Below are 18,865 nucleotides of genomic sequence, written 5' to 3' on the forward strand. Positions count from 1 at the left end.
AAATTACATTATTTATGACAATACATTACATATATCACGAGGCCTTTCTTTGAGGGCATAGTTATACCCTAACACAGTGGTGTTAGGAATCTCCTGATTTACAGGCCACATCAGGCCCTGCAAGTCACATTATGCTGGCTTGCAAAGTGATGTGTAAATCCTATTGGAATCCAGCTAGAATAAAGATATCCAATAGTGGAATTTTTTTATCACCCACAACCTGCATTCAGAATGACTGCCAGGGTTAGGAACATTGTGAGGAGTCTACCTAAGCCATTTAAAATGCAACAACCATTTAAGTAATGGGTTCAATAAGTTAAACTACTAACTGCAACCAATCAATGTACATGCAAAAACACAGATATTAAAACAAACAATTCTGAAAATCACCATGCAATAGAGCATGATGGGAAATATGATATGAGGTTCTATGTAGAACCCTTATTGCCTTCCAAAGAATCATCAAAGAACCCTTTCTTCCAAAAACATTTCTTAGGATATTAAAGGTTCTGCCCCATTGTCGCATAGAGATCACAACGTTGTATCTGTACCGTAATGCCATCTATGAGCGCACGATCAGGGCCATTGAGACTAGAGGTCGACCGATTAGGATTTTTCAACGCCGATACCGATACCGATTATTGGAGGACCAAAAACCCGGTGCTGATTAATCGGCCGATTATTATTATGATTTCTTTTAATAAGTATATATATATATATACACACACACACACACAGCTCTGAAGTGACAACGATACTGAAGAGTCTGCTTAGGAGACAAATACTCTCAACTGTTTGAAAAATAAAAATAGAGTTTAAGTTACCTGTGATGAATGCTGAAAACAAAAAATGTAATTTCTATATGCAGGAAATCCTATTTTAATAACGGGCATGGTAAGAATTGACTACCAAAGTGCGAGTCATAATTCCCATGACACCTTCTAGCAAAATCTGAAAAGCGGTTCCTTCATTTATTCCATAGGATATTTTTAGATTAACTTAAAATAAGTTAATCTAAAAATATCCTATGGAATAAATGAAGGAACCGCTCATTTATATACCGCTCAAAAAAATAAAGGGAACACTTAAACAACACATCCTAGATCTGAATGAAAGAAATAATCTTATTAAATACTTTTTTATTTACATAGTTGAATGTGCTGACAACAAAATCACACAAAAATAATCAATGGAAATCCAATTTATCAACCCATGGAGGTCTGGATTTGGAGTCACACTCAAAATTAAAGTGCAAAACCACACTACAGGCTGATCCAACTTTGATGTAATGTCCTTAAAACAAGTCAAAATTAGGCTCAGTAGTGTGTGTGGCCTCCACGTGCCTGTATGACCTCCCTACAACGCCTGGGCATGCTCCTGATGAGGTGGCAGATGGTCTCCTTAGGGATCTCCTCCCAGACCTGGACTAAAGCATCCGCCAACTCCTGGACAGTCTGTGGTGCAATGTGGCGTTGGTGGATGGAGCGAGACATGATGTCCCAGATGTGCTAAATTGGCTTCAGGTCTGGGGAACGGGCGGGCCAGTCCATAGCATCAATGCCTTCCTCTTGCAGGAACTGCTGACACACTCCAGCCACATGAGGTCTAGCATTGTCTTGCATTAGGAGGAACCCAGGGCCAACCACACCAGCACAAGGGGTCTGAGGATCTCATCTCGGTACCTAATGGCAGTCAGGCTACCTCTGGCGAGCACATGGACGGCTGTGCGGCCCCCCAAAGAAATGCCACCCCACACCATGACTGACCCACCGCCAAACCGGTCATGCTGGAGGATGTTGCAGGCAGCAGAACGTTCTCCACGGCGTCTCCAGACTCTGTCACGTCTGTCACGTGCTCAGTGTGAACCTGCTTTCATCTGTGAAGAGCACAGGGCGCCAGTGGCAAATTTGCCAATCTTGGTGTTCTCTGGCAAATGCCAAACGTCCTGCACGGTGTTGGGCTGTAAGCACAACCCCCACCTGTGGACATCGGGCCCTCATACCACCCTCATGGAGTCTGTTTCTGACCGTTTGAGCAGACACATGCACATTTGTGGCCTGCTGGAGGTCATTTTGCAGGGCTCTGGCAGTGCTCCTCCTGCTCCTCCTTGCACAAAGACAGAGGTAGCGGTCCTGCTGCTGGGTTGTTGCCCTTCTACGGCCTCCTCCACATCTCCTGATGTACTGGCCTGTCTCCTGGTAGCGCCTCCATGCTCTGGACACTACGCTGACAGACACAGCAAACCTTCTTGCCACAGCTCGCATTGATGTGCCATCCTGGATGAGCTGCACTACCTGAGCCACTTGTGTGGGTTGTAGACTCCGTCTCATGCTACCACTAGAGGGAAAGCACCGCCAGCATTCAAAAGTGACCAAAACATCAGCCAGGAAGAATAGGAACTGAGAAGTGGTCTGTGGTCCCCACCTGCAGAACCACTCCTTTATTGGGGGTGTCTTGCTAATTGCCTATAATTTCCACCTGTTGTCTATTCCATTTGCACAACAGCATGTGAAATTTATTGTCAATCAGTGTTGCTTCCTAAGTGGGCAGTTTGATTTCAAAGAAGTGTGATTGACTTGGAGTTACATTGTGTTGTTTAAGTGTTCCCTTTATTTTTTTGAGCAGTGTATATCATTTAAATGAACCGCTTCATTTACTTTTGTAGAGTGGATTTATAAAAATATGTTGACAAACGTTACCTAGTGAGATTTACACGGGTATCAAAACGCCGAGGCGGTTTAAGCACAAAACACAGACCTTATTTGAAGTAGATCAAGACATTCTCTATGGAAGACATGAACGGTAAAATAACGAAGGAACCCCTTTCAAGTTCAGCCGCAACTTATTACAGGAATTATGACGCGTCGACTATTTCTCTCTAAACCATATACCTTTGACTATTACGAGCCTGCTGCTGCCTACCACCGCTCAGTCAGACTGCTCTATCAAATATCAAATCATAGACTTAACTATAATATAATAAACCTTAGGTCATTAACATGGTCAAATCTGGAAACTATCATCTCGAAAACATTATTCTTTCAGTGACATACGGAACCGTTCCGTATTTTATCTAACGGGTGGCATCCATAAATCTAAATATTCCTGTTACATCGCACAACCTACAATGTTACTTCATAGTTCCGTAAAATTCTGGCAAATTAGTTCGCAACGAGCCAGATTCTGTATACCCTGATTCTGCGTGCAACGAACGCAAGAGAACTGACACAATTTCACCTGGTTAATATTAGCCTGCTAACCTGGATTTCTTTTAGCTAAATATGCAGGTTTAAAAATATATACTTCTGTGTATTGATTTTAAGAAAGGCATTGATGTTTATGGTTAGGTACAGTCGTGCAACGATTGTGCTTTTTTTTGCAAATGCGCTTTTGTTAAATCATCCCCGTTTGTTAGGAAGAAATAGTCTTCACAGTTCGCAACAAGCCAGGCGGCCCAAACTGCTGCATATACCCTGACTCTGTTTGCAAGAGAAGTGACACATTTTCCCTAGTTAAAATAAATTAATGTTAGCAGGCAATATTAACTAAATATGCAGGTTTAAAAATATATACTTGTGTATTGATTTTAAGAAAGACATTGATGTTTATGGTTAGGTACACGTCGGAGCAAAGACAGTCATTTTTCGCGAATGTGCACCACATCGATTATATGCAAGGCAGGACAGGCTAGATAAACTAGTAATATCATCAACCATGTGTAGTTAACTAGTGTTTATGATTGATTGATAGTTTTTTTATAAGATAAGTTTAATGCTAGCTAGCAACTTACCTTGGCAACGTATAGCAGGTGGTTAGAGCGTTGGGCTAGTTAACGTAAGGTTGCGTTCCCAAGCTGGCAAGGTAAAGATCTGTCGTTCTGCCCCTGAACAAGGCAGTTAACCCACCGTTCCTAGGCCGTCATTGAAAATAAGAATGTGTTCTTTAACTGACTTGCCTAGTTAAATAAAGGTTTAAAAAAAAAAAAAAAAAAAAAATAATATATATATTTTTTTAAATCGGCAAATCGGTGGCCAAAAATACCAATTACCGAGTGTTATGAAAACTTTAAATCGGCCCTAATTAATCGGCCATTCCGATTAATCGGCTGACCTCTAATTGAGACAGATACGTTATGATCGCTATACATCTCTATGCAACAGTGGATGAGGAAGTGGATAGAATCTTGTTTCTTGTGATTATCAGTAAAATTAACACATTCATAAAATATTGATTACTATGTATAGCTTTGTAAGACTATATGACCAACCACCCAGCTTTGTAGTGTTAGAAGGTCTATTTCCCTGCTTTTGAGAGGAGCTGGCTTGTCACGTTGGTATGAAGAGATTTGGGAGACAGACGCAGGAATGCGTAATAGGGTTTTTTGTTGTACCCAAATTACAGCGTGCCGTGTAAAGACATGGGGACGAAGACCAAACAAACACTATACAAAACACAGGGTTGAAACCCAAACAAAAGAGCGAGGAGAACCTCGAATAAATAACACAAGCGCACAATGAATATCACACGGGACGAGACCCGTAATCATCTGCGCAATCCACAATGGCACGAAAGCCCAAAACACACAGCACAGGTACTCACACGCACCAACGGACATTGTAACAATAATCGACAGCCCAATGGAAACCAAAGGGCACACTTATACAAGTACTAATCAGTGGGAATAGGGGACAGGTGTGCATGATGAACGTTCCGGAGGGATCCATGACATGGCTACTGTATCGGGAGACTTCCATGAACTGCGCTAACCTAACAATATGGCAAGTTCAATCATCTCCAAACTGCAATCAGACATAAAAATGGTATCTGTGAGTTTGTTTGACTTTGGTTCCAGACCATGTTTACATCAAACAGGCATCAGTCAGACTTTGATAGGAAACCGTTAGGACAGAGATCTATGAACTCAGAATGTTCCGAAAATTCCTCTATTTTTCATGGATGCTCACCTAGTTAAAGGGATACTGCAAGATTTCGAGAGACTGGGTAAGTAGAAAAACCACCTATATCTCAAAATCTCGTAGTATCCCTTTGACTAGGTGAGCATTTGCTGAACATTCTGAGTTGAAAGATCTCCACCCTAACTGTTTTCTATCAATGTCTGACTCTGATGCCTGTTTGATGTTAACATCTGTAGCAGCACAGCAGGCCAGTTGACAGTTGTGTTACTGGGAGTCTTGTAACTGTATGGTTTCATCAGTTACTGTAGACGGAGGCCGTCAGCCCAGACCAGACCATCTGCAGACCTAGCCGTACACACTGCCTTATTAACGCTCAGCAAATGAAAGGCATCTTCTGATCTCTGTGTGTGTTTGTATCAGTGTGTATATCTGTGTATCAGTATGTGTGTGTGTGTTGTGTATTTCCCCTCTGTTTCGTGTGAAGTAAATGGGCTTGGGTTGTGGTGATGGTTAGAAGGGAGAAACAGAGGCAGGCCTTATTAGAGAATGGAGCCAGTGAGCGGAGTGTGAGGCTGGGGAGGGGGGTGCGGGGGTGAGGAGATTGGGAGGCGCCCACGCTCGCCCCTGTCTCGGATAATGAGTTGAGATTGCCTGATCCGTCTCTGCGCTCTGCAGGATTCTCAAGACATTTACAGAGAGAGAGACGCCCTGACTTTGATGGTGATAGATGTTTTGAGCTTCCCTGCATTTAGCACAAAAGAAAGAGGGTGGAGGGAGGGAGAGACAGAGACAGAGAGAGATGGGAATGCGCTGGTTAGGGTAGCGTGTCTGATGCCGGATTGATATTGCAGTACGACGGGGTCAGTGGGCAAAGCCCCAAGTTTTAGACCTCAGAAACTTTTAATGCTGTTTTCTCCCTCTGCGCTCCCTCCCCTGTAGCCCTGGCTTGGCGTAAACCATCAGCTGAGGCTTTTGTCTGGACGTTATCCCCAGAGCCCCACTGTCAGACTGGGGAAGGAGTGAGTAAACCTTCAGCCCTCCCTCTGGCCTCCACCTGTCCTGCAGCAGTTTACACCTCCAGCCTCCTGCAGCTCTCCTCTCTTCTCCTCTCCTGTAGGGTGCCATCCCTCCATCAATGAAGTTGAGCTCACTTTAAAGTTCTGCAAGATTGCAGGGCTGACTGAGCAATGCAGAATTGAGCTCTCTTGGAGAATGATGTGTTGAACTGCTTCATGCGTACTTTCCCTTTAGGATAACATTTATCGTAAAGGGAAAATATGCATGAAGCAGTTTACGAAACGCCCAGAGCACAATGGAAAGGGAAAGGAAAGGGATAGGGGGTAACCAAGTCAGTTGTACAACTGAATGCATTCAACTGAAATGTGTCTTCCGCATTTAACCCAACCCCTCAATGGGCAACATAGTATAAACCAGCCTTTAGTCTTGAAATCTTTGGTTGTTTAGTACACGGCCTCATGTGATCCTTAAATAGATGGGTGGGGCTTAAGAAGGTGTGAACGATGCTGAATGGGTGTAGTAGGTTTACCAAAACATTCAAGGGCTCAAAAGTTTATCAACTTTCAAAGCAGAATTACTTTCCCTTTGTTCCTCAACCCGCAGTTTATTAAATATTTTCTACTTTTATCAATTTAAAAAACACCATTTCAAATTTTGCTACATAAGACCGAATCGAGCCAGTCGGTCACAAATGCTTCAGCGTCTACTGCCCACCCTAAATGTTTTAGGTATATTTGTCCATCGTTTTTCCATAAACCGACCACCTTTATGATTTATAGAACTGAAATGTATTTTGTGTATAGTCTTTGACTGTCAATGTGCTTCTGAATTTGTTTCTGTGTAGACCTCAGTTCGTACCTTTCCCAGTGGTGCTGTCCTAAAGCTGCTGCCGCGTGTCTTAACTTACCTGAGCTCCTGATGTTGGCAGTGCTGCAGCCTCAGCTCTCTGATTGGCTGCCCTGCGCTGTTGTCGATGCGGCAAGTTTATTTTAATTTCGGACCCTGGAGTTACCATCTTCTCCCCTGCCTGTCATAGGTCTCTGAGAAACACACTATCAGTGCTACTCTCCTCCTGTCAGCCTCACACACTCATATACAGTACACACACACTCAGATATACACACACTTATATATACACACTCATATACAGTACACACACACTCATATACAGTACACACACACTCAGATATACACACACTTATATATACACACACATATATATATACACACACACTCATATACAGTACACACACACTCAGATATACACACACTTATATACACACACACACGAACGCACGCATGCACACACACACACGCATGCACGTGCGCACGCTGTCAAACCTGCTCCTCCTCATCAGCTGTCAGCTCCACTGTCCATCAGGACACACTTTGTAGAATTACTGAGTGCATTAAGTTCGATCCACTCCATTGGCAAGGGCAGAATATCCCCAGCAGCTTGGTTAACTAGCCAAGCTGTTGGACCCTTCCCAGTTTAAGAAAGTAGAGAGTCGGCAGGCAGGCAGGTCCACCGGTAGTATCTATCTGCTTTGTAGCTTTGGGCTGGCCTCAGAGAACAATCAGGGATGTTTACAACATGATTAATGATGTGTCGAGAGATCAAGTAAAAGCAAATCAACTCTGTAGCTCCTCAGGATGATGTAAGTATGGTTCTACTGTAGGTCTGAGGGAGCAGACAAACCTATTGATCTTTAATATTCTAGATTGAACTAATGCTGCAGGGGCAGAGATTACACTTTTAACACTGTCAACAGAGAAAATATAAGAAAGAGGAAAGAAATGAACAGATAGTCAGAAAGAATTGAAGGGAGAGTAAGAGAATTAGACAAAAAGACAATAGGCCTCTGAAGGCAGGAGATGGATGAGCTGAGAGAGATGGAAAGAGAGTTGGAGAGAAACAAATGGTGTTTAAGGAGTTGAAGAGAGATAGACAGCAGAGAGACGCTGAGATAGGAGTGGAGAGCCATGCCAGTCCAGGTCCCTCATCACTCAGTCTTAATAAAGAAGGATGTGTGCCTGGCTACACAGGCTGGCAGGGCCTATAAGGGCCACAGGTTAATACTGTCCAACCAGACTGTCATTCTCCAGTAATCCCTGCTCCACACAGAACTGAATATGGACCAGACCAGTAACTACACTTCTATAGCTGAATCCAGATAAGTAACTACAATTATACAGCCAAAACCTGATCAACTAATCATCAGTACTCCTCACATACAGTATGTTATAGCAGCTGTATGTCTAAATTCACACAAGTTAAACTTTTGACACATGCAAAAGTTCAAGAGCAAAAGTAGGACAAAAAGACAAGTTGTACAACAAAGTTTTCCTGTCTAGTGGCACTTTACTTTCTGTAGTTTAGTTTCAGTCTTCTCCTCTTTGACAATTACATAGGTTAGTGTTCCATCCATGTGTAGGGTGAAGAGGCAGTCACAACTCTATGACCGGTCTCTTGTGACTCCGTCAGTGTCCAGTGAAGAGGGTGACAGTGGTGACAGCCAGACCCTGGCCCCTGTGAGAGAGAGCCAGTCCAGTGTGTTAGCCGGAGGAGCCCTCTCTGCTCTCTGTGGCCCTCAGCCGTGCCTCATTAAAGAGTCAGAAGCCAGGCTACAGAAGGACTGGTCCTATGGTCCTTATCACTAGCTATCTATCTGACTGCAGCCCAGCACACACACAGCAACACACAGAGTAGAGTCCTAGTCAAGCAGGCCTGCAGGGGAGAATCATTCCAATTATTTCTATATGAATCCCCAGCGCGGCGAGCACAGTGGAGTGTGAAGTCAGACACGACAATCGGAGGTTTGAAACTTTTGGCCTCGCTCTCTCCACTTGTGTGCTTAGACAAAGGGAGAAAAAGAGGGAGAGAAAGAGAGAGAGACGTCTCCAAGGTGATGCAAGGGAGAGAGAGGGTGGGGGGAATAGTATTATATCAATGGGTAGGAGCTGTGGCTGTGTGTGTCTGTTTGTGTTTGACCTCCCTGTATATCTCTCTTTTATGTCTCCCTCATTCTCTCTTTCACAGTCCTTCACAGTGCACTTATTGATTTCATTTTCATATTGTTGGAGGCGTCATCATGAACAGCCTTTCCCTCCTTTCAAACATGAATTGATCCAGGCTCGGAGAAGCAGCCAATCAAACCAAAGACCATTATCTTTCTGTTGCCGTGGCGTTGACTTGCTATGTGCCACATTGTTTTCAGACATAACAGCACACAATAACAGCACACCTGACTAGTGAATAGCACAGAGCATAGTGGAAAGTTTGTTTCCAATTGAGTCCAACATTGTGTAATGTTTTATAATGGGAGTTTGGTTTCAGGACCTGAGTATTGTTCAAGGAAAGAGCATACTGCAATCTCAGGACAATTATCCTATCTTTTATAATGGTAGTCTAGAGCAAGGCAAGTCACCCTCCGGATCCCTGTGCTTTCTTCCACAGACAAAAACACTGAGGTAAATGTACTGGTTGATTGTTTTCTCCATCACAATACAATATGTTGTATATCTCTGCCTGTTTGGGGTAAATCAATCAAGATATCTCTGAAGTCACTAAGGTCTTCCAACTTGGAACCCGACCTCGTCCTTTGATGCTTAACCTGCCTGCACCACAATCACAATGGTAAACTCTTCACCCAGCCACTGATGCAACGTGTCTCCCCTGCCTTTCATGAAAGAGTCTTTTGTTGCTCTGTCTCTATTGCAATTAGCTGGGCCTGTTGGGCTGTGCTGTGCACTACAGTAGCATTACTTTAATGGGAATTATAAGCAATTATTTTTGTTCCATCACTTTCTTTTGTCGCTAGGGATTATTCAAACATTTGTGCTGCATGGCCTTTTGAGATTACGTTTACTGGCAAGAGAGTGTTGGTTCTCTGTCTCTCCCTCTTCTCTATCTCTCTCTTTCAGTCTCTCCCGGTCTTTTTCTTTTCTCTCACTCTCTGTTTCTTTCTTTGTCTCAGCAGTTCATTTATTCAGCCTCACCTCAAATGCCCATTAGCTGCTAAGCCCCTTTTTACGACCAGAGAAAGCCAGCTATCTCACGTAGGGTCATCATAACCACTACTACCATCAAGCTGTCACATACGTTGATGTTTGATGTCGTTATATATTTTATTGTTCACCTGTTTTGAGTCGTTTCTACCACGGTACGGCAAAGTGGTCTAGCCTTAACAGTGATGCATTAAACATTGTCTCGCTCTAGCTATACCCCTTTCCCTCTCTCTCTCTTTCCCTTTTCAATCCTCCTTCTCTTTTGTTGTTTCGCTGAGTGCTATCGAACAGCACATCTGATCAAGCTGAATCCAAAGCTACCATTTTGGGCTTTCATCAGCACTGTGGCCCAGGCGTCACAGTCAACACAAGGCTTTCAAACGTCCATCAGTGGAGGGATGGGGGACGGAGGGAGGACACAATGGGCTCCAGCGGCGCTGGCTGACCTTTCCAGAGCCTCTCTCCTCTCGCGTCACCACTCTCTCTCTTATAGACCAGATAATAACACAGGTCCAGGGCTCACACATTGTGGAGTTAAAAGCCACCTCAAACGCCAAAGAATTGGCACACTTTGGCTTTCTGTAGCGGATTTCACAGAACGCCTGGGCCTGGAGATGGGTTCTGTTTTATCCTGTGGGTGAAATGCTGTGTGAGGCCCCCAGCTGAGATAAATGTCCAGCCTGCCTGGCCATCTGGGGGGTTCAATAGACTTTGTTAAACAAAATGGCCAAAACCGCAAACGGCCAGGCTGCCGCTCCACATCCTCCTGGCCACTTTGGCTCACAGGCCCTCACCTCACAATGCACTCCAATTTCCTCTTTGTCCTCTAAAATAATTTCCCCCTTTTAATACAAAAACATTTCCCAAAAAATGTATGTTGGGTTTGTTGTTTGTGGCATCCTGACTTCCCCACTCAAGGCCAGGTTGACATGCTATGCTCACTTTCATGTGTAGCTTCAAAGCAAATGATCCCTCTCCTCATGAATGCAATCATCAGAAATAATACATGGAAAGTAGTAAATATTTAATAATAAATGGAAAGTAGGAAAACAAAACCTATTGCTAGTGTAAAGTATAGAGTGGCCTGGGGGCTTTGAAAGGGATGCAGCCAGCATGTTGTGTTGCCATCCATCAGGAGCTAGGAGAGGCTATCTTTCCACACAGGAAAGCTCTCAGTGAAAACCAGGCACTGGCATCACATCTCAGTAGTTTTTTCTTTTTCTTTGCCTGTCTGCCTCACTCTCTGTGGGAGAGTGGAGGCTATCGCCCGGGAATTCCAATTGCCTGCCAGTCATCAGATAAGACGGATTTCCAATTGAGCTGAGCCTGGGAGAGGGGACCGAGTGCTCAGAGTACGGTCTACGGTCTCCCCCTCTCCTCCTGACTCTCACTCGGCCTCCTCTATACCCCAAAACTATCTGAGCAGAAAATAAATAGTAGTACCACTGCCATGGAGGAATCAGGCCAGTATAAGTAGCCTGTCAGAGGGAATGTTGTCACCAGACGTTTGAGATGTGTTCCTTGCAGTAAAAATTGACTGCTTTCTAAAGTAAATGAGTCTCAGTGACATACAGTATACATGCACTTTCCATAAATGAAGTATGGAAGTTATAAAATAAATTGCTGGACAAGTAATATGTTATTTTTAAGTGATATAGATGAAAGAAAACAAGTAGAATCAATGATAACGCTTGTGTACAATTAAGACACCCATCTTCATTCTCTTCCTCACCAGCTGGGTAGATGGCTCTGTCTGGACACAGAACAGCATCAGACAGATTGATATCACTCCCATAGACACTCAGGTCATAGTTCATATGTATATTCCCCTCTGTGTTGACCTCTTGTCACTGTGGTGATTATATAGAGGCCAGAGGTCAGGGGTCAATGTGCTGCTGTCTGACCCCAGTTGTCAGAGCTTCCAGCTGAGGAAACCCTCTTAGCTAATCAAGACTGACCCTACAACAGCTCAGACGCTACTACTGTATACTGTAGCTCCCATTAGAGCTATAGGAGAACCTTTTACATTTGCGAAGGTGTATGTTTGTCTGTAAGTGTGTAACAGTTTTGTGCTGACTTTGGGTAGAGTGAGTAAATAGAAATCATCTCAGATAAAGTGAAACAAGTACGCACTAGCAGAGCATGTATTCACACTGTGGGAACTTTTTGGCTAAGCTCTGCAAGTCTTTCTCTCCCTGACACACAAACACTTACTTTCCCTGCAGGTGGAGGTGTCCCTTACGATGTACTCTGATGGGATGCGTTGTGATCTCGGTCGTGACGAGACGCGTATTGATTCTGCTGTGTGTCTCGGGGCATGCTTCTCAGTGTGTACTAACCTCACACTGCTACCTCCAGCTGCAGGTCAATATCCCATCCTGCATCCTGCCTGGCTGGCCTGCCAAGGCTCAGAGTATTGTTCCACATGGACCTCAATAACATGCCATTATTCCTGCCCCCTCTGCAGCAGCACTCTGCTCTCCATGCCATGGCCCTGTAGGTCTGTTGAGGATGCTTTCAAAGCTCTGGCCAAATTAATAGATGAGAATGCAGGGAGAGTGCTCTTTAAATCACCTGTTCCCAATTTGTGCACCAAATGTATTTATGATGACATCAAAGCCTACAGTACACTCTAGAAATGCTTTTGAAGACTAGTTAGGCCATCACTGTCATCAAGCTAATAATTATTTATTTCGATTTTCTTTTGTCTCTCTAGTCTTTCTCTCTAAATGAATGGACAAGCTGTGGATGTATGGTATGTTGCTTTGTTGTTGTCAGAGACGGAGAGGACTTCTCTGTCAGTAATCTGTGAGTACTCTTTATGAAAGTGTCAGTGGTGTTAAGCGGAGCGACACAGGGGAACCCAAGAGCAGACTCAGATGAGGAAACAGGGATGAATGAACCAAAATATTTATTGTTACACAAGGAGATATGGAGTGCAGATCCGGGGAAGCTCGGATGAGTTGCAGAAAAACCAGATGTGGAGACTGAGGTTGGAGTGAGCTGAGTAGAACAGGGTAAACAGGTCCTGAGGGGAATCCAAGGTAGTGGTGGTGAGTAAAATCCAGAGCAAGGTAGTTGGGTGGTGAGATGTGGAACGGGAGACAGAAGTCAGAGAGGTAAACTGCAATGAGAGGATAAACGGTGTCAGGCAGGGAAACAGGCACAGCAGAGTAACAGGATCTTGAATAATCATAAATGGCTAGAATCATGAACTGACTGAGCAGAGATTACAATCTGGCAGAGTGGAAGTGGCAGGATTGAGTATTTGTAGAGGTCTTGATTATGGAATGAGTTGCAGCTGGTAGGGATCTGCTCTGACTCCAGCACACCTGTCTCCAACCACAAAATCATACAGAGAGGGAGAGAGAGAGTGTGTACAGGGGGAGTAACTGCAGGTCAAGAAGACACCGGATGAACACCAGAGGGCGTAGCAGGAGCAGATGTGACAAGTGGTTCCGACCCACTGAGAGAATCACTACAATTGTCTTGACCATAGACATCATTGGTGCTGGTTAGAAGGGAGACTCCTCCCCCTACTCACACCTAGTAGTTCCTAAGAGCATCACAGAGGAACGGAAATCATGGTGCTCAGTGGTGTTAAGCGGAGCGACACAGGGGAACCCAAGAGTGAGTCTGAAGACGTGTGTGTTGTTGTGCTATGTATTGTGTTAAATTGATCATACATATGGTTGATTAACGTTGTCTTCTCCTTGTTTTCAGAACCTGCTGGTAAACCATGGATGAAGAGCAATGGAGAAGAGCAGTGGAAAATACTAAAACTCATGTCCAGGAACAGTTTTACTGAAGCGCAAAGATTGGCAGTTCCAAACGTATCACTCATTCTTATTTAGGGGCAACCGGCTGCTTTGGTGTTAGCATCATGTCTTTTATACATTGTTTTAAGCAGACACTATTGTACATTTTACAGGGTACAACAGATATTTGAAAGAGGATTGACTGACGAAAGATGGTTTTAAGTCGTATATACAGTACCGGTCAAAGGTTTGGACACACCTACTCATTCAAGGGTTTTTCTTTATTTTTACTATTTTCTACATTGTAGGATAACTATGAAATAACACATATGGAATCGTGTAGTAACCAAAATAGTGTTAAACAAATCAAAATATATTTGAAATCTGAGATTCTTCAAAGTAGCCACTCCTTTGCCTTGATGACAGCTTTGCACACTCTTGGCATTCTCTCAACCAGCTTCACCTAGAATGCTTTTCCAACAGTCTTGGAGTTCCCACATATGCTGAGCACTTGTTGGCTGCTTTTCCTTCACTCTGCAGTCCAACTCATCCCAAACCATCTCAATTGGGTTGAGGTTGGTTGATTGTGGAGGCCAGGTCATCTGATGCAGCCCTCCATCACTCTCCTTATTGGTCAAATAGCCCTTACACAGCCTGGAGGTGTGTTGGCTCATTGTCCTGCTGAAAAACAAATGATGCACACACCAGATGGGATGGCGTATCGCTGCAGAATGCTGTGGTAGCCATGCTGGTTAAGTGTACTCTGAATTCTAAATAAATCACTGACAGTGTCACCTGCAAAGCACCCCAACACCATCACACCTCCTCCTCCATGCTTCACGGTGGGAACCACACATGCGGAGATCATCTGTTCACCTACTCTGCGTCTCACAAAGACACATCGGTTGGAACCAAAAATCTCAAATTTGGACTTATCAGACCAAAGGACAGATTTCTGCCGGTCTAATGTCAATTGCTCGTATTTCTTGGCCCAAGTAAGTTTCTTATTATTATTGGCGTCCTTTAGTAGTGGTTTCTTTGCGGCAATTCGACCATGAAGGCCTGATTCACACAATCTCCTCTGAACAGTTACTTGTTACTTGAACTCCGTGAAACATTTATTTGGGCTGCAATTTCTGAGGCTGGTAACTCTAATGAACTTATCCTCTGCAGCAGAGGTAACTCTGGGTCTTACTTTCCTGTGGCGGTCCTCATGAGAGCCAGTTTCATCATAGTGCTTAATAGTTTTTGTGACTGGACTTGAAGAAACTTTCAAAGTTATTGAAATTTTCTGCATTGACTGACCTTCATGTTTTAAAGTAATGATGGACTGACGTTTCTCTTTGCTTATTTGAGCTGTTCTTGCCATAATATGGACTTGGTCTTTTACCAAATAGACCTATCTTCTGTTTACCACCCCTATCTTGTCACAACACAACTGCCTGGCACACCTGTTAATTTAAATGCATTCCAGGTGACTACCTCATGAAGCTGGTTGAGAAAATGCCAAGAGTGTGCAAAGCTGTCATCAAGGCAAAGGGTGGCTACTTTGAAGACTCTAACATCTAAAATATATTTTGATTTGTTTAACACTTTTTTGGTTACTACATGATTCCAAATGTGCTATTTCATAGTGCTGATGTCTTCACTAATATTCTACAATGTAGAAAATAGTAAAAATAAAGAAAAACCCTTGAATGAGTAGGTCAAATCAAATCAAATCAAATGTATTTATATAGCCCTTCGTATATAAGCTGAAATCTCAAAGTGCTGTACAGAAACCCAGCCTAAAACCCCAAACAGCAAGCAATGCATGTGAAAGAAGCACGGTGGCTAGGAAAAACTCCCTAGGAAAAACTCCCTAGAAAGGCCAAAAACCTAGGAAGAAACCTAGAGAGGAACCAGGCTATGAGGGGTGGCCAGTCCTCTTCTGGCTGTGCCGGGTGGATATTATAACAGAACATGGTCAAGATGTTAAAATGTTCATAAATGACCAGCATGGTCAAATAATAATAATCATAGTAGTTGTCGAGGGTGCAACAAGCACGTTCGGTGAACAGGTCAGGGTTCCATAGCCGCAGGCAGAACAGTGGGAACTGGAGCAGCAGCATGGACAGGTGGACTGGGGACAGCAAGGAGTCATCATGCCAGGTAGTCCCGAGGCATGGTCCTAGGGCTCAGGTCCTCCGAGAGAAAGAAAGAAAGAGAGAAAGAGAGAATTAGAGAGAGCATATTTAAATTCACACAGGACACCGGATAAGACAAGAGAATACTCCAGATGTAACAGACTGACCCTAGCCCCCCGACACATAAACTACTGCAGCATAAATACTGGAGGCTGAGACAGGAGGGATCAGAAGACACTGTGGCCCCATCCGATGATACCCCCGGACAGGGCCAAACAGGCAGGATATAACCCCACCCACTTTGCCAAAGCTCAGCCCCCACACCACTAGGTGTTTCCAATCTTTTGACTGGTACTGTATATATACTTTTAAAAAATATATTTTCAGGCAATCCTGACCATTAATTTATCAGGCTTATATTATATTAATTCCTTGATTTCATGAATTAAATAATATCCCTATGCTAATGTATGTGTGATTCTTGGTTTGGCTGTGGTTATAGCTGTACTTGTGACTCTATCCGTCAACTCACTTTATTTTCTTTGTCAACATAGAAACACATTTCTTTATAGTAATTCATCCACTTCCCCCTTTTTTAGCCTTTTATCCATAAAGAAAGCATATAATACCATGAAAGGCATGTTGTGTTGTTGGCATGGGGGCAGAAGTGTAAGGTAAGGGTGGGTGGTAGATAATAACCCTGGTGTCTGTTGGGAGAGACCAGCTCATACAGGTGTTTCAGCTGCCAAGGAGCATGTTATCAAGCCCAGCAGTGATGCTCTGCTCTCTATTTAATTCAAATGAAAAATATGAAGTCAGTTTCATTTTTGTATGTTAGAGATAAGAGGTGTGGATAACAAGAAGTGGTGTTACGCCTCACCAGTGGTTTAAACAACTGTGGACAGTCATACCTCAACCACGGAAGCACCCAACCCCAGTTGGCTGTCATCACAAAGATGAAGTGCTGTTTCCTATTGGCTCAATTCATCTAAGCGCAACTAAAGCACATTGGCAGTTTGAAGTGACTCAAATCCAATTTTTTTGCATATCTGATTCAAATCTGTTCTTCTACCCGCAGTCTGAACAGCCAAAGAGCCCATGGAATCTGATATTTCAATCCGCATTTCAAACCACCTTCGTAGGTGGTTTGAAATTTGAGGCTTTAAAAGTGTTCTTACACAATGATTTTGAACATTCAAAACAACTGAGAAACGTCCATGGCAGGCATTGTTGTCACCTTAGCTTGCTACATCACTTCTGAGTGATAGGAAGCAGGAACACAACCAATCAGCATACACCACTGAGCGCACACGTTGTTAGTATGACAACTAGCGTAGCTATGTCAGCAAATTACTGTTGTCACACAAATCTGATTTAGCCACTTGTAACCTGATGTTTGGACAGTCAGTATTCCAAAACTGATTTGAAAACCGTAACTGATTTGAGCAGTGTGAACAAGGCTTGCGAGTAATATTGCTAGGAATAATACCTCTACACGTATACTGCTGGGAGAGGAGACTGTGGCTGTGATTGATTTCAGACCAGGGTGCTGTTCATGTCAAGCCGCGGTGACAGAATTTGTAGCCTGATATGCAGGGTTTGATAGGTCTAGCACAAGATCGGAGCCTCGATTAACTTTCTGCTATGCATCTCTTATGAGGAGCTGTGTGAGTACTTGTGCGTGTGTGTGTCTGTCTGTACAGTGCCTGGCAGGATCCCATTTGCTTTTCATAATAAGGCTCTCTCAGTGAGAGTGCTGTGAGAAGTGACAGGGTAGAGGGACCTCACACAACCCTGTAGAGGAGATGGACAGGATCTAAAGGCCACCATAACCTATTGACAATGGTAGTAGAGGAGGAGAGGACAGCAATACATGGTGGCCTTCAAACAGATCTGTACAGTATTTCTGTAGAAGAAGAAGCTCTACTGCACACAACCGTAGGCCAACAGCAATGCCCACACATGAACCCACACAGCAAAGTGCAGCAAAATAAAAAATATAACATTCAACGGAGGGGACACCCTAGGCCCGGTCTATATCCGAGCTCTCTTGGACTCCCCCACATGTGCTCCTGACATTTTGAGAATGATAACCCTTTGGGCAAACGTTGTGATGGTGGTGGGCTGGCTTCTCCAGGCTGTGTTAGCAGAGGAGCACCATTGGCTTATCCAGTCGTTTCGCTGGGGCTCAACTCTGGGGCTGCCGGAATGAGGTGTCCACAGGTTTGATCCGAGCACAGAGGCTAGGCACCACTGGTATATACACACACCCAGCTGACATTTATCCTCAAATACCAGGCTACACAGATCACTCCGGTTCAGTTATTAGCTCCTCTTCTTCCCCCGCTTCGTGTGTAAAGAGGAGAATAATTAGAGCAGTGCAGGTCCGAACGGTCAGATATCAGCTTTATTGCGTTTTTCATTCTGCTCGAGTCATCACAGGGAGGGGCTCAGGCGGCGTAAGTAAGGAACACCATCCCTCATGACCTCCCGTGAGCAGGTATATGCACACACACCCTCTCAATCAACCAAAACTGGAAGAACTGCTGCTACACACTGTACTTATATGAAGTTGTATCATTTTATACTCCATCTCCTTTCTCAATCTCAACTCATCACACAAAGTGTGTTCAAGAGACACATTCTGACTTTGAATGCTGCTTTGAAAGTTGTAATAGACACAGCTTTGATAAAGTGATAAGGGACTATTTACTTGAGCAACAGCACGTAAAGGAATTCTAAGAGTAGTCTTTTTTAGAGAGTAATTTCATATGAAAAGCAGCTTTACAGTACTGAGAGACCACATAACTGGTCTCAACACATGGAAATTCTGCTTAATAAAAGAAATGTCACGGGATGTGGTCACGTAGATGTTTTTCATGGTATCCACTACCTGAATGCCTTGAGTGATGAGCTTCAAGGTACCAGATTGGAAAATGATATCCTTGGCATTCAAATGCGTCTTCTGTTGATCCCATGTCATACCAATTACCACAGGAGATATCTCTACAGACATGTTCCATTTAGCATATTTGAAAGC

The 18,865-nt window shown here is 43.7% G+C and overlaps 1 protein-coding gene across 2 annotated transcripts in view; it reads left to right on the forward strand.

Moving 5' to 3' along the window:
* The window catches only part of LOC115168170 (MICOS complex subunit mic25a-like), a 73,525-nt gene extending 59,559 nt beyond the window's left edge, over positions 1-13,966 (forward strand). Inside the window, exon 6 of one of the 2 annotated variants that reach the window (XM_029723188.1) lies at positions 13,665-13,966. In XM_029723188.1, the coding sequence (XP_029579048.1) occupies positions 13,665-13,688 (24 nt within the window). In that variant the 3' untranslated portion in view covers positions 13,689-13,966. Of the gene's footprint in view, positions 1-12,166; positions 12,858-13,664 lie in introns of those variants that run through there. The other variant, XM_029723187.1, reaches the window with a different exon arrangement.
* Positions 13,967-18,865: the final 4,899 nt, after the last annotated feature.

Source organism: Salmo trutta, chromosome 30, assembly GCF_901001165.1.
Source record: "Salmo trutta chromosome 30, fSalTru1.1, whole genome shotgun sequence".
Taxonomy (NCBI): Eukaryota; Metazoa; Chordata; class Actinopteri; order Salmoniformes; family Salmonidae; genus Salmo; species Salmo trutta.